The 14886-nt window shown below is 43.4% G+C and overlaps 1 protein-coding gene across 3 annotated transcripts in view; it reads right to left on the reverse strand.

Annotated features, from left to right (window-relative positions):
- Positions 1–14886, reverse strand: part of LOC119466197 (hemocytin) — a 184324-nt gene that overhangs the window by 77676 nt on the left and 91762 nt on the right. For 2 of the 3 annotated variants that reach the window (XM_037726688.2, XM_037726686.2), the window contains exons 44-49: positions 13781–13825; positions 11877–12031; positions 10978–11124; positions 10368–10524; positions 4339–4548; positions 3532–3567 (exon numbers count right to left, since the gene is read on the reverse strand). In XM_037726688.2, coding sequence (XP_037582616.1) covers positions 3532–3567; positions 4339–4548; positions 10368–10524; positions 10978–11124; positions 11877–12031; positions 13781–13825 — 750 coding nt within the window. The remainder of the gene's footprint in view (positions 1–3531; positions 3568–4338; positions 4549–10367; positions 10525–10977; positions 11125–11876; positions 12032–13780; positions 13826–14886) is intronic. The other variant, XM_037726687.2, reaches the window with a different exon arrangement.

The following is a 14886-nucleotide window of genomic DNA, read 5'->3' on the forward strand; positions in this document are numbered from 1 at the left end:
GTGTGATTTAAATATAATAAAATGTGACTAATTGCAGCAATGGTTAAATTTACCCTTTCTGAACATTCTCGTTTATGCAATATAAAGTGCGTAGAACGTCAGTATTCATTTTAACATCAAATCGAAACAACACTGATAATTCATAATGACGTTGCATGAAATTCATTAACAGTCTAGTTAAACAAATGCAAGCGCACTCAATTTGTAACAGTTTGTCGTAAAATATTGTGTCCTCAAAACCGAGCGTACACCAAAGAGCGATATGCCCTCTCCTCCTTATTTGCTGTTATCTTCGCAGCTATGTCGAACCAATCACGTAGTGCTTCGCTGAAGTGAAAGCCATCACTGTATTTTTTGAATCGCTACTGAGTAACGTAGTATGCGAAGTTTGTCATGCAGGGCTATGGAGGTTGCCTTTTAATGAAAAGAGCCAAAACCGCGCGATCACAACGAGCGGAGCTAAGGCACTTTGCATTAATGCGGCACCGATGCTGTGAGTCATTGTGACTCGCAGCATCATTGTGCATTAGCTGTTATTCTGAATGATGGCCGAGCTGCCCAACGACTGTTCGAGTATGTGAAAGTTTAATAAGCACTCTCGATTAACTTCTTCTATGCGAAATCCGGCTTAACGCAAGAGCTACTGGGCCCATGGGCGCAAGCTCTGCAACTAAGGCTCTGTGTGTGTGTCTATGTGCAATGTGTTGCGCTGTCCTGTGCATTGACCCTCTTCATTCTCGCTTTAACTTTTGCAAGCCGAAGTGTGTTGTGAATTTTATAGCATGCTATGATGGTGGTGACGATGGTGCTTACCTAATGCGCGTATCCACTACGGGGGATAGACTGTTGCTAACTTGATCCTGGATAATGTATGCCTATTCTAATTTTCTTTCTTTCTCGAGCTTCATCAGTGATCCGAGCTGACTCGGGATTAGCCAGTCGTGAGCGACGGATTATAAAGAAAGAAGAAAATTGAGCGAAATAAATTGTGGCATTATGCCGGCTTTCTTTTCTTTCTCTTCAAAGTTTTGAAGTTCTAAATGCAGCTAAGTTGTACAACTGCAAGGTAAAAACATTTAAGACCTCACAAGTTTGTTAAATAGTTCCTACGGATTGGTATTAAGCAAAAAAAAAACGCATGTTTAGGGCACCTGGTAATTCTATAGCATAATTATATAACCAACAAGTAGGGAAAAAATGCCGAGGGCATCTTAGCACTTCTTATCAGTCGTGAATGCGAACGCATTAATGTCCGCTGAGGGGTCCTTCGAGTTATGAACTCCTCGCGGACAAGCGAGCGCGTTGAGACGCTTGGCCAATGCCTGCTACACAGCACAAGGCTGGTGCACTTCGATCCGTGACGTCATGATACCTTGCCCGACTGCCATATAATCTAATGGGGACGCCTACCGCTTTCGTCTCGCCTGGCTTGGCATTGGAAATGTCGGTCCAAGTGGCATGATGTCGTCAAGCAGAGCGCACAGGCCTGCCATCTAGGAGGCGCTGGTTTAGCCCAGTGGTTAAGACACTCGGCTTGTGAGCGTGAGATCGTAGATTCGAAATTCACTACCGCCATTGTTTTTTCTTTAGAATTTATTCTGTTGTTCTATACATTAATTTCTTTATAGCGATTGCCGAGGCGAAGTTAAAACTCAAACGAGAGCTTGCGCGGCCAAGGAACGTGCGGATATGACACAGGTTTCCGAGAGTGAGAGTTACGCCCCGCTCCCCTCACACAACACCCGGCACGCCAGCGCGGCAGCAGGTACTACTACTACTGGTGTTTATTATGAATAAGGAAGAGACGCTTAATTCTGATGGGCTGCAGAATTAAGCGTCTCTTCTGAAAGGTAGCACCTGCTGCTACTACTACAACTGGTGTTTATTTGAATAAGGAAGAGACGCTTAATTCTGATGGGCTGCAGAATTAGGCGTCTCTTCTGAAAGGTAGCACCTGCTGCTACTACTACTACTGGTGTTTATTATGAATAAGGAAGAGACGCTTAATTCTGATGGGCTGCAGAATTAGGCGTCTCTTCTTAAAGGTAGCACCTGCTGCTACTACTACTACTACTGGTGTTTATTATGAATAAGGAAGAGACGCTTAATTCTGATGGGCTGCAGAATTAAGCGTCTCTTCTGAAAGGTAACACCTGTTGCTACTACTACTACTGGTGTTTATTATGAATAAGGAAGAGACGCTTAATTCTGATGGGCTGCAGAATTAAGCGTCTCTTCCTTACTCATAATAAACACCAGTAGTAGTAATAGCAGCAGGTGTTACCTTTCACTCGCTGTGCTCCGTCGGGGTGCGCACGGGATGTGGCGTGGCAGCCAATGGGAATTTAGGCGCCGTGTCGTTGTTATAGAAACGCCGGCTTTTTCGCTCAATGAGCCATTTGATGCTTTCGCATCAGTAAGTAAATCATGAAGTAAATGAATGTGGTGGGCATGTGTTGTTAATGCATTCTAGAACATTAATAATAAGAAAATATATTTTTCTGGAAATCAGCTGAAATCTACGTTTAGGAGCGACTGAGTCAGTAAAAAGTAAAAAGGAGGAAGGTGTGGAGTTTCAAAAAAACGATATTTGACCCAGAGTTCCCGCGAGTTTAGCGTTTCCCTTTTATCTCTTGATTTTGCTGTACCAGCGTTAACCAGCAAGTGAAGCGCTTTTTCTCTTAAATGGAGCAGCTTCGTAGCTTCATTATTCGAACCACCCGTAGCCCGGAAGAGTGAATGTATTTTTATTTTTTGGTGACAGTGCGGGTCTGCAGGCTAAATGAGATATCTGTTTACCCTCAGCCGCTACATTCTCCAGGTTGTTGCTTGCTTTTCTTGCTTGCTTTATTTATTTATTATTTTAATTTTTTTTGCTGTGTCTGAGATAGGCTAACGCTCAACCCTACTGGTTGACGAGCTACTGTGACGGGTCGCTCTTTTTTACGTGTAGTATTTTTTTCTTTGTCCCATACGCGTAGGTTAGATGTAGGCTTCCCTGGTAAAAAACAAATATTTGCTCCCCGGCAATTAAAAGGAGCTGCTTTTTGTTTTCAAACTGCAGCGTAATTGTGCCCTGGGAAGCATTCTGCTTTTCACAAATTTTGATTATAAATCAAGATCTGACCTACAAAATTGAAATAGTGCGTTATTATCACTGCACAAAACTTTTTGCCGACGAACATTTCTTTTTTATTATTGAAATTATTGATTTTAATTATTATTGCCTTTTATAATTATGTACTCACCTCGCTTATCAATTTTAATTACTAGGGTTTTATTCCTGAAACTCCTGATGTGACTGTCAAGAAGCTAATGTGTCTGTAAGGGGGGGGGGGAGGGGGGGTCAATGAAATGATATTAAGTAGCTTCTTTAAATTTCCTCTTGAATGTAAGTACACGAGCACTCTTGTATTCTTCACTACATTCTTTTTTTTTTCATTCTGTTGCCTCCATAAAAATTACAGCATGTTGGAAATTATGAAGAAAAACTTATGTTGCTCTTAGCAATAACACTAACAACCAACTCACGTGGTAGGGTCAGTATCCTCAGCTCTTCACCTTCTTCTGTGTGAAAAAAAGAAGAAAAAAACATCGGTGAGTTAGGAACACTGAATTGAAAAAGATCATGCCTTCTTTGATTAGCAAACATCTATACGAAAATACGCAGGACTATTCCGATCGCCTGCACCGTTTTTGTACATTCTACAGTTAATTAGCAGCTATGGTTTTCACATAGACAACTATCCTCGAAATCTTTCTGGCTTTAACTGAGGCATAGCAAACATGGCTATTACACTAATGTTTATTGTTTGACACTGTTTGACACGTGGCGTCACTGTGTAGTATGTCGCCCGCCAATGAGCATCGCCCTATAGTTCCATGCTCAGTTTAACTAAACGTTACGTTTTTCGTGTTATGGTACCGAATGTCTACACTTTTGCATATACAAGAAAGAAGACCATAAAACTGAGATGAAGTCAAAGCTATATAGCTGGTTCTTCATGTGACTGCACACTAGACAAAAGTATGCACATAATTTTGGGCTTAAACTGCTTTTTTGGAATCTTTATTACCACGATGTGAAGTTATTCCTTGCTCGTCGATAACTAACTCAGAATCACGACTTATTGCAGGCATTCTCCGTTTTCTCGTTTTTAAGAAGTGTAGACACATACGTTGACTAATCAAATTACCACTCGTTTTGAGGCACACGAGAAGAAATTGTGAATCTGAACCACTCCGAACGGAGTCCAATATATTGCATTAACAGTTTCTATTGACGATTTCACTGAGCCAGCAGTTATACGAGTAAGACCGCGTTTCGCCCCGGCTCACCACATCCGGCGTTGTGAGGCCAGTCGCACACGAGTAGCTTCGGATTGAAGTGGAGCTTTCCTGGGCACCACTTGTGGTGCGGCTGGTCGTTCGAGCAGTGGTAGAAGCGGCGGCAGTCCTGTGCGTCCGGGAACAGGCCGTTTGGTTCCGGGCAGTGGAACTCCAACTCCACTACAATACCAACCGTTGTGGTTGGTATTGGAGTAGTCACTGCGAAAAGTGCCGAAGATGACTTTAAGGAACAGAGAACAGTCACGCGGCTACTGGCAAATCACTTCTGCGGAAATCCTTAAGGTAAAAGAAGCTTCATGATGACGATAATGAAGCTTATCCTGAGTTGAAAGAGCCTATTCTGAATTGATGGGGGTTTGGCCTGAAGAGATCACCAGCTACGACGAGTGGAATCGACCGGTGGGCGGAGTAGAAGACAGTCGTGTGGGGTATGACGCTCCTTTGGCTTTCGCGAGGGGGTTGGGGCTATTGTACCGGTTGTAGATACCCAGTATTCGTAGCGGGCTTTCTCTTTTCAATGATAAACCCACTTCCCGATTCCCCCATAAAAAGAAATTGTATGATTGCATATGAGGGCAAGTATTTCTTCCGCTGCGAAGCTTTTCTGGGAAATCCGTATGGGTGGCCTCTGTAGATTCGAGCTACTCTCAGGGGGATGACAATATTTTTGGTTTGTAAGTGTTTTGTTTCAGTAATATTTTGCATGTAATACATGAGTCTGTACAGATATGCTTTAGCGCATTAAGGACAAGGCGGTCAGAAAGAAACGAATGATGCTTACACGGCGTTAACTCACAATATTATTTCGATTATTCGTGCCCGATTTTACACATTGTAAAGCAAGTACTGCGCACGTAAAAAGGTACATTTGCACTAGTAGCGCACAAACAGGCCCAAATAGCAACATTGCTCACGTGCGTAAGTATGGCTGAGCTTTTTTCGTTTTGTTATTTCTTTTGATCTTGGGCACACCTGGTGACATGTTTTGTTCTTGCGTTTTACTTTGAAACAGCTTTGAAAGAAGATATTGTACCTCAATATGGTAAGGTTCCCTCTCAGATTTCGCAGCAAAATCCCTTGTATTGTTCTGCATTGTTCAGTAAAAGACTTGGTAACTTTTGTTGGTCGGGTTTTCCCAGGAAGCAGCAAACCGCCTTTGTATTCCCAGCGAAATTGCAATCGGAGAAGCGACCTTCTGCAGCGAAGTAGGCTTGTTTCAGCCGCCTAAAAGTTCAGACATATGAGGTAAACAACTAAGTCACATGTTTCCTCAAACGATTCGGTTTAAAGACTGCAACACGTTTGCAAATTTTGAGCAATAGCAAAGTAGCGTTAAGTGCATAATATTTGCGATTAAGGTGGTCAGTATACAAACGAAGGGGCGCTATGACGTAAAATGATTCCAAACTGCTTTGATTCCAATTGCTGCAATCAGCCTCAACGATTGGTCAAAACATTTTCGGGCCACTCCCAACTTCGCCTATCTGTCACGCGACGTCACGAAAACCGCGATAGCTTCCCATCTGATATAACGTGTACACACTGATTATGCATGATTAAACCGCACAAACGAAAAATAATCATTCCTGATTCGACGCCTTTTCACCATTAGCCCTCTGCTATTGGTCCAATGTTTTCTGGCTATGCCCACTTCACCTGTCTGTCACGCGACCACACAAAACCGCGAAAACTCGCCACGTCAAAGTTACGTGTACGCGAAAAAAATGCAGTAATATGCTGAACAAAACCGAAAATTTTTCTGAATAGCCACAAGCTGCCCCGTTCCGAAAGGAATAGAAGATGGCTGCCCGCCGATCGCTCAGGCCCTCGCTACTCGCACCTGCCGGTGAGCATGTATTTATTTGCGCATGATAAACCTTTTTGCGTGGCAGTAAAACGTTATTCAAGGCCTTTCGGCACGTATACGACATCGCTCTGCCAACGTTTCCTTGCTGAGGATCCGTTTCAGCGGCATTCTTATCCTTCTGTTGCACGTCGCCGCGATTTTCAACCAGCCACCGCAAGCTAAGTAAGGCGAAGTGGACCAATCGGAGAAGCAGGCACCACCCTCTTCATGGGGTTATGTATTTTCACTGTGCTGGCGCGGCTCCATCGAAACCCTCTCCACTAGAGCGTGCTCCTCGTCTCTCGTCAGCCAATTAGATAAGAAAAACCGCTGAGTGTAGGCAATGTTATTGGTGTTGAAAGCGAACAAAGGTGGCCTCCTATAAACGAGGAGAGTGTTTGATTGGGTTGTTCAGACAACGCTGCGGGTCACCGCCCGATGCTTGCGTCGGTGGTTACGTAAATTTGACGTCTTGAGTTGGGAATCAAAACAGTTTCGAATCATTTTACGTTATAGCGCCCCAGGTCACTGCTAGGTCATTCCCTCATCTAGTTCGGGACTGTAGTCCGTTCTGCCATGCAAGGCTTCTGCGAGTAAATCTACGTGTCGGTTGCGTTTTAATCGCTGAACGGCTGTTTCGGCAGGGGCGCGCATTCTGCCACAATTGGCTTTCCACCCTAGCGAAGTTTTCTGCTAGCGTGGCAATGGAACATTGCACAACAACGTGCAATGCTCCATTCACGACTGTCTCGTTCATGGCGTCAATTTCATTCAAACAGTTAACTATAGCACTGGGGCAGTCCAGAGTGAACGAAGGTGATTTTTCTAATGCGACAGCATTATATGGCTCATGAAGCGGAAAATCCGGTGGCGTGGCCGGAGAGGGTACAAGAAGTCACGTGGTGAGTAATACAGAATGCGCGCCGGGTGATGCTTCCATTGGTTAAAGTGCACGCAACGCCACGTGTGCTTCCGCCAATGAAAGAGGAGGGGCTGCTCCTACGGACGAAAAAGTCACGTGGTTACTCAGACAGACCGCTTCGGTGCCCGGTCTATATACAGGGTGTCCCAACTGTGTCATCTACCAAGACTTAAAAATATGCAAATGCCACGTAGCTGGACAGAACCAAGGTAATGTTTGCCGCCTCTTGGAGATACTCAGTTTACTATTTTCTGCATTCCGCCTAATTACATAATTACTCCTAATTAATTAATAAACTTTCTCAAATATTCTAATTAAATGAAAAGTTTCAACTAGAAAATTGTACAGCAACATCAGAAACTGCTGATACAGCTTTCTGTTGCTCAATACGCGCTAAACATAAAAGTGTTTTGCCGAGCGTTAAAGAAGCCCGCGAATACACGCAGAGTGCCTCAAGCGGCCAATCGCGTGGCAATTGACGTTATGTGGCGTCGCAGCCAATGGAAATTTAGGTGCTGCTACAGGCGCGAGACGCCGGCTTTTTCGCTCAATGAGCCATTTGACGCTTTCGCATCAAAACGCGCGTCGTATTTTCCGAATCATGCATCGTCATAACTATGCGATACCTTACGACGCTAACACCTCTGTACACGTCTCTCGAACATCATCAAATGTTCATATATATACTGGGTACATAATCACTGGAATGTGATAGCCGTTCTTCATTTTTCTACTTAGGGTTGCGTCATAAGAACTGCCACCCTGCGCAAGCCGGCTTAGCTAGCCGACTATAAGTTATAGCACGGCCGTCTACGTGATGCAAGTACACTTGCTTGCTGCATTTCTTTTTCTGAAGGCTGATAAAAGTTGCAAACAGCGAAAAAAGGAACCAAAGCAAATAATGGAAAAGAAAACATGTGAGATGCTAGACGCCGCTGCTCAGCCTGACGTGCAGTAATCCGTCTTCATTATGCCGCCGAAATTATGAACGACGATGAAGTTCCGCGCCGTCGATCTTGTGTCTTAAGCAGTGATACGGCGAAAAGGAAAATATTTTTGCGCAAGCCATTCATTTGCGATGAACATAGCCATTTTCCGAAATTCTGCTTTTAATAGTAGCCACCTTTAGTGTTTCCCTTGGAGCCAATAACTGCCCGTATATTCATGTTACCATTACTTACTCATTCCGGTGATTTTTTTCTGGTACTATCTCGATTCCTGTGTGCACATATAAAAACTAGTGTTCCCGGTCTAGCAAAAATATGAAGTGCGCTTTTTATTGAAAAATTGCTAATTAAGCAATGCGTGACGATCATTATCCAGACAGGTTGCGAAATTGGGATGAGCGCGCTTAGCGTAATACCCTAATAGAGGGAAAAAAAAAGAACCAGAGCAAGTGTTTATTGAAAGCGAAGAACAAAACTCAGCCGATATTTATTTCAAGCGACGTGCAGGATATTACGGGTGTTCACTGTGACCGGCTGTATTTTTCTCCTAAGAAAAGTGCTTCGCTTCACCAAAATCTACTTAACTGCCATGGACATATACCAATCGCATTTTTTGTGCCGTTTGTGGTACGTTTTGTGGATTTCAGCAATTTTCAAGATTCTGCACAGAGCTCGTTTGTAACGAATCCAGATATATTTTTGTTCTCTCAGCGCGACTCCACAGTAATTGCCACAATGTTCAGAATAATGCCCCGTAATTACCAGGCAATTCTCGGTGCGCTGTAATAAATGTGATTCCGTTTTTATTTGGCCGAAATGCACCAGTCAGTGTCGGGTAATGGCATTAGGAACTTCTTCCGAATCGTAGAAAAGCCTTACTAGCAGGGGAAGCTTAGCGTTATGAAATAACCATTGGTGCCATCGTTACTCCTTTATTAACGAATCGCTATCTACAATTTATTACTGCCTTAATTTTATGGGACAGGCTCATATAGAAAAAAGAACACTCGGAAAAAATAGATCGCAGTAGCTTAGGTTTCAAAATTGCATGCGGCATTCACCGCCATCTATTTTCTTTCTGGCCAAGAATAATGGTGTTTCTGGAGGAACAACACTACAAAGGCTGATATTGCTTGCAATATTTCTGACATGGTTAAGCAGGACCAACGATCACGGTTAGTAAATATGTTTGAGTAATGGCAGTTGATTTAAAAAAAACGGTATACCGGGTATTACGAAAATTCATGAGCTCCGTTACACAATCTTTCTCGTGAAGGATAATCGTGTCGTCTTCGCGACTATAATTAGCAGGCAGTTTGCGAGAACTAGAGCAAGTAGCGCTCATTCAGAATAACAATCAATCAGTTAATCAATCAATCTATCTATCTATCAAATAATCAACCAATAATTTATTTATCGTGCCCTGAACGACCATGAGGTCTAAGAGCTGGCGCACGCACACATAAAAAAAAGCACACACACAGCGGAATATACATAAAAACAATTTTTTTAAAATCTTGAAAAGAAGAACGTACGTACAGGAAGGCACAAGGTGAATACAAAATAAAAGGGAGGAGAACGGCTGTTGAACAATACGTGAAACTATGATACAACAACGTAAAGCTCGGAAAATAACAATGACAGCGAGTTATGAAAAATATCTAGGTCATGAAAATAAGCGTTATAAAGACTGTATTCTGTGGACGGTTGAGTGTTGGTGATGAAAATCAGGAACATGTAAATGTCTATGTTTTCTGGTGACCTTGCGCGGAATACGAAACATGATTTAACTGAGGAGTTCGGGGCAGGTTAGGATAACGTGAAAAGTTTGAAAAAAAATAGAAGGTCAGCGCGATTACGTCGGCAGCGAAGCGTGTGATTTTATGTGATTTGCGACGTACGTGCCCTTGACTGTTATTTTTACTTCTCTATGAGGATATCGACCTAATAACATTTTCCAGGTTTGCATTAAACAGAAAGTACTTTCCGGGTGTTCCAAGTACTATGTCAGGGGTATGGTTAACTGGACAAGTTAGTGTGGTTGCATTCTAGAAAACTGCATGCAGTCTTGTTAATCTTCTGACGCTTGCCCCATCTACAACTGCGCAATTTTCAAAAATGCAAAATATTATATCCTGATGCTGGCGTCGCTCCGGCCGCTGCTTTCTTTCTCACTTTTTTTCCTTATTTGCTATTTGTTAAGAAGTTTTGATTTGCAAATAGCCAGCTTTTGCTTAGCGATTAATTCAACGCCGTTGGCGAGTAAGAACCTCCAAACCAATGAATACAAAATGCTGCTCACCTGTAGGCCTAGGCGCTGGCTCGCATCCGAGTACTTCGAGCTGGAGCGCAATCCAGTTCTTCCAGGTGACGGGCACAATCCTCAAATAGCGAGCACTAACGTGCCTCGGGAACACCCTCGTCACTGCAGTGTTGGCGTCGAAGTTGCCCGTGAACACCTACATAATGCGAGTCATGAGAGCAGTGAAGAGGTGTTTATCCACACCTGGGGCTGTAGCAGAGTGAATCGCTCAAAATGTCGTGGCAATGAACGTAGCGTCTTAGGAAACAGGGCGCATACAACCAATGCTCTTCGCTGGAAATGGTACTGTGTATTTATGCGTGTATCCGTCACCACGTTTGTCGCTGTCATGAACGATTTGTTCATGTTGTTACAGTTTAGGCTGTTCCATTAGGCTCAGCGTAGTTAATCGGAACTCCAGGATAGAGGACAACAGTGCAGCCGGCCATTCACGTGTGCTTCTCACTGCAGTGGCGGAAACCGTGTTCCAAACGCGGATTCAGAAATGTCACTTGGCGCATGAAAAACGCGCTCGCCAGCAAGACTTGGTTACTCGCTGGAAATCTGCCATCTGAATATGACATATAGCCTGGAAAACAGTGTTACTCACCACATCTTGACCGTTGGTGTCCTTGATCGTGCTCCATCTGTGCGCATTGTTGCTGTGATGCACCGTGTACGAAGTGACCCACTGTGCTGCTTCCTCCCGACCCTTGGTCACCACTGCGGTTAGTTCGCGGGGTTCACCAAAGTCCACCTGTGGTGCGAAAGTCGAAAAATCGAACAATGAGCAGCTCTCATTAATTCAGAAGATCAGACTTTCTCGAGAACAAATGGTGCATTATCTTCATCAGCTTAATTTAAGTCTACCGCTGGACAGAGGCCTCTCTCAGAGATCTTCAACTGCATTTGTCTTCCGTCTACAGAAGACATATTGTGCTCTCCAATTTTCTTATCGCTTTTATTATTCATGCTCTGCCCTCCAAAGTGTTCACCTTACTTTGGTGCCCATTGTTTGCAAGCTTTATATCGCTGTTTCCTGCTCACAAAAAGCACTTAATCCTCTAAAGAATGGTATGTCCAAACAAAGGCGAAGACCATCCTTTTACTTGAAGGATTTGTTAAAGTCTCGCTTGTAAAGCAGCAGTGCTTAGCAAAGAAACTAAGACTGCGGTACATCGTAGATAGAAGCTTCAAATCTATTTCCACAGTCGCTAAAACTTTCCTCAACTTTTTTTTCTCCTTTTTTTTGCGATGAGATCATTCGATCGAGCCTCCAAGATTAAAGAGAGACCGGATTTGTGTTCTAAGCCGGCAGTTTTTTGTTGTGTGTGTGTGTGTGCATGCAACAAGGAAAAGATCCATGAGCGGTATTCATCAACAGGTGATCACAACAAATAGCGGGGAGTGAGACTCTGACTTGCGTGTTTGCAATAATAGCTGTCTGAAATCAGATGACGTGTTCCCTCGCATATTGGTGGAGAGCATACAAGCGTACAGAAAACGCACCTGCAGATATTGATGCTTGTCGGCGACACCGGCGACCCAGCTGTGACCGCCCAGCCTTCCCTGGTTGGCCTCGTGCTCTTCGTCACGCTCGGACGAAGCATGCAGCGCCTGTTCGTCCAGCAACCCGTTCTCCAGTCCCATTGGCTCCTGGCAGACTGGGATTCACAAAATTCACATCAAGGAAAGCCGAGTGATAACTATCACAACCCGATTACTGGCGGATAAGGGTATCTTTTCCAAGCAGTCCAGATTTCAGAGAGTGGCTATAGACTACTATAGGAACAATGTGAGCACGAAACAAGGCGAAGTTTATGCTCATTTTTCTGCACAAGGCATCCGCATCAGTGTACAAGACGATACGTCTTCCTATATCACCTGTTTATGAGACAAAACGTCACCGGCGTCATATCCGTGCGCCAAGATCTCTGTTGTCTATCATTTAATTAAAGAAGTGTCTTCCGCGCAAGGGGACGTAGTAAATGATCAGTTTGTTAGATACAGCACTCTGTAAGAGTGACTCGGGCTCATTTTCACAGCAAACGTAATACAAATAGAGACGATCGATGGCAGACAGTTCTTACGAGCGAAAATTTCGGCAAATTGCACTCAAGAGCACGCTACTTTTCACGTTATGTCGGTGTATGAAATTTGCGTAGTCCACGTTTGAAGCTGAAGGGCTGTCCATTACGCGCATTCAGAAAATTTTAACGGTGCACAAAACAAGTCTGTTTTTTTGGTTCTCATAGGCTGTATTTTTAACGTTTTTCAATCCAGAAAGATGTGTCGTCTGGTAGTAATTAACCTGGTGTACTGACAAACCTGGCATTCGAAACTAGCCAGCATTACGCATTTCCGTGCGTGAACATAATTTGATCTTGAGTTTTTGAACTCAGCCGCTAGTCTTTCTCGCCACTAACACTCATTACAGAAGCCAGATTATTGGGCCTCTTATCATACATCAAGTAATTAGAACCTCTTTGTTCTGGCCTGTACCGTCTGTAATCTCATTGTACGTTCAGCGCATTTTTCGGGTTAATAGCTTTATCCGGATTTCAAAAAAAAGCGGTCCGGTAAAGCTTTTTCTCTTTGCCATCTCCTCTTCCTAGATAGAATGAAAGAAAAGTGGACAGTCGATGGAATACAGAACTCGAATGGTGAAATTCAAAGGGCTTTTTTTTTATTATAGTTGCTAAAAAAACTCTTAAACAGTGACTTTCAAATGCCAAAGGAACATCGCACTTAATTGAAAAAATCTTCTGTGGACAAGCATTTCGTCTTAGTTTGTCCCGCTAATAAGCGTCTTTCGGATGAAATGAAACACGAAATTAATATGGGATGAGACGCTAGATCTAGCTCCACAAATGTGAAAGAAAGATAACGTAAAAAACAATTAGTGGCAAATGGCTAGGGTTCTAATTAGATTTAGCAAACATTTGGGGAAAACAGGCAAAAACAACTTCCATGCCATACTGATTTGAAACGAATGCCGTCAGCTGCAAAGAGAGATAGATAAAGAACGGGCACAGGCCAGGCCAAGTGGAAAAGAATTGGACACGTTTAGCAAGAGAAGTGGCAATAAAAAATTCCAACAGTCTTTTCATTAACTTCTGTGTGCATGATAGCTTATTAAGTGCTTGTGAGTGGAAATGAATGCCAGGAATGGTTCTCGATGTTCCTGATGATGCCCTGCCCTGGAATCCACTCAACCTCACTGCCTCACGGGTCCTTTGAGTGTGAAAATAGTTTGGGAAGTAATAGGGCACCCGTAATTGGCTCCACGACCGCTTGAGTTGACTTCACAAGCGGCGCAGTCGGACAGAAGCGGGCATGGAAAAAAAAAGCTATTATTTGCTCTTTCATTAAGCTAGAGTATCAAATTGACGACCAATGCAGACCATACTCACTGACATGTGCCCCCGGTGTCCAGGTTGGTTTGACAGTAAAAGTCTCTGTAAAAAAAATGCGGGACGCTTAAGCTTCGCATTTAGGAGTGGAATGCGATAGCGTTGTCGGGCCCCGTTAGCATCGCATTTTTCTTTATTAATAGGCTTCACTGCAACACAGAACGTGGGAAAACCGGCTTACAAATACTAAGCTTACACCAATCCCCTTAAAGTCGGCTTCACTTTTAAACAGAAATGCATTTCTGGGAAGACGTTTTTTCAGGGGTAATACAAGTCGTCTTTGTTAAACTGTGAAGGCCTTAGGACCTTTTTTTATTATTTTAATAATTGTTTGCTATTGCCCCGACGCGCGCGCGTGTTCCAATTTGACCTTCCGAGGGTGCGAGTGCCATCTGGATAGGATTTTCGCATGTAAACTACCCGAGCGCCGCTTTTGGTATCATAGAAATCCTGGAAAAGGGGTTTGTATTTGAGTTTCTTCGTAACATAATTATGTTTTCTCGTAGATTCAATTTACAATCCGACGCCACCATGTCTGTAGGTTGTGGTTAAGTCGTAATTTACCATTTTTCTGAAGGATTTTACTGTGAGAAATTAAATTTTTCTTCACTAACACCTTGCGCCACGCGGAGGGCCTGCGCGGTCGGCGTGGTTCGGGATTATTTTCTCCGCCACGGACGCCGGCGTCGACACCGGATTTTTTGCGACACGGGGCCCTTAACGCTATTGCGTTAAAACATATATATAGTTTTGCAGTACCAGTGCAGACTAAAGGCCTGCTATTGCAAGTGTTGGTAAGCTAACGCAATGCATTAGATTGTTTTACATCTTTAGAAACAGTTTCATATATTGCAGCAGCTGCTGCTGCACCTAAAACTATGCTAAAACTTCAACGTCATTCCCTTTAACTATGTTAACTATATGTAAAAATTAATTGACTCTATGCAACCGGCTGCTATCTGCTTTATTGTGGTATCTAATTCGAAAGTCCTGATACGTATGCTCGCTATTTCGGCACTGGGGCAAATGCCCCCCCCCCCCCTTTTTTTTTTTCCTTCTATGTTTGCGCCATCTTCCACTATAAGAGTCATATTTTAGATGTTTAC

The sequence above is a fragment of the Dermacentor silvarum genome, chromosome 10 (assembly GCF_013339745.2).
Source record: "Dermacentor silvarum isolate Dsil-2018 chromosome 10, BIME_Dsil_1.4, whole genome shotgun sequence".
In the NCBI taxonomy this organism is placed as follows: Eukaryota; Metazoa; Arthropoda; class Arachnida; order Ixodida; family Ixodidae; genus Dermacentor; species Dermacentor silvarum.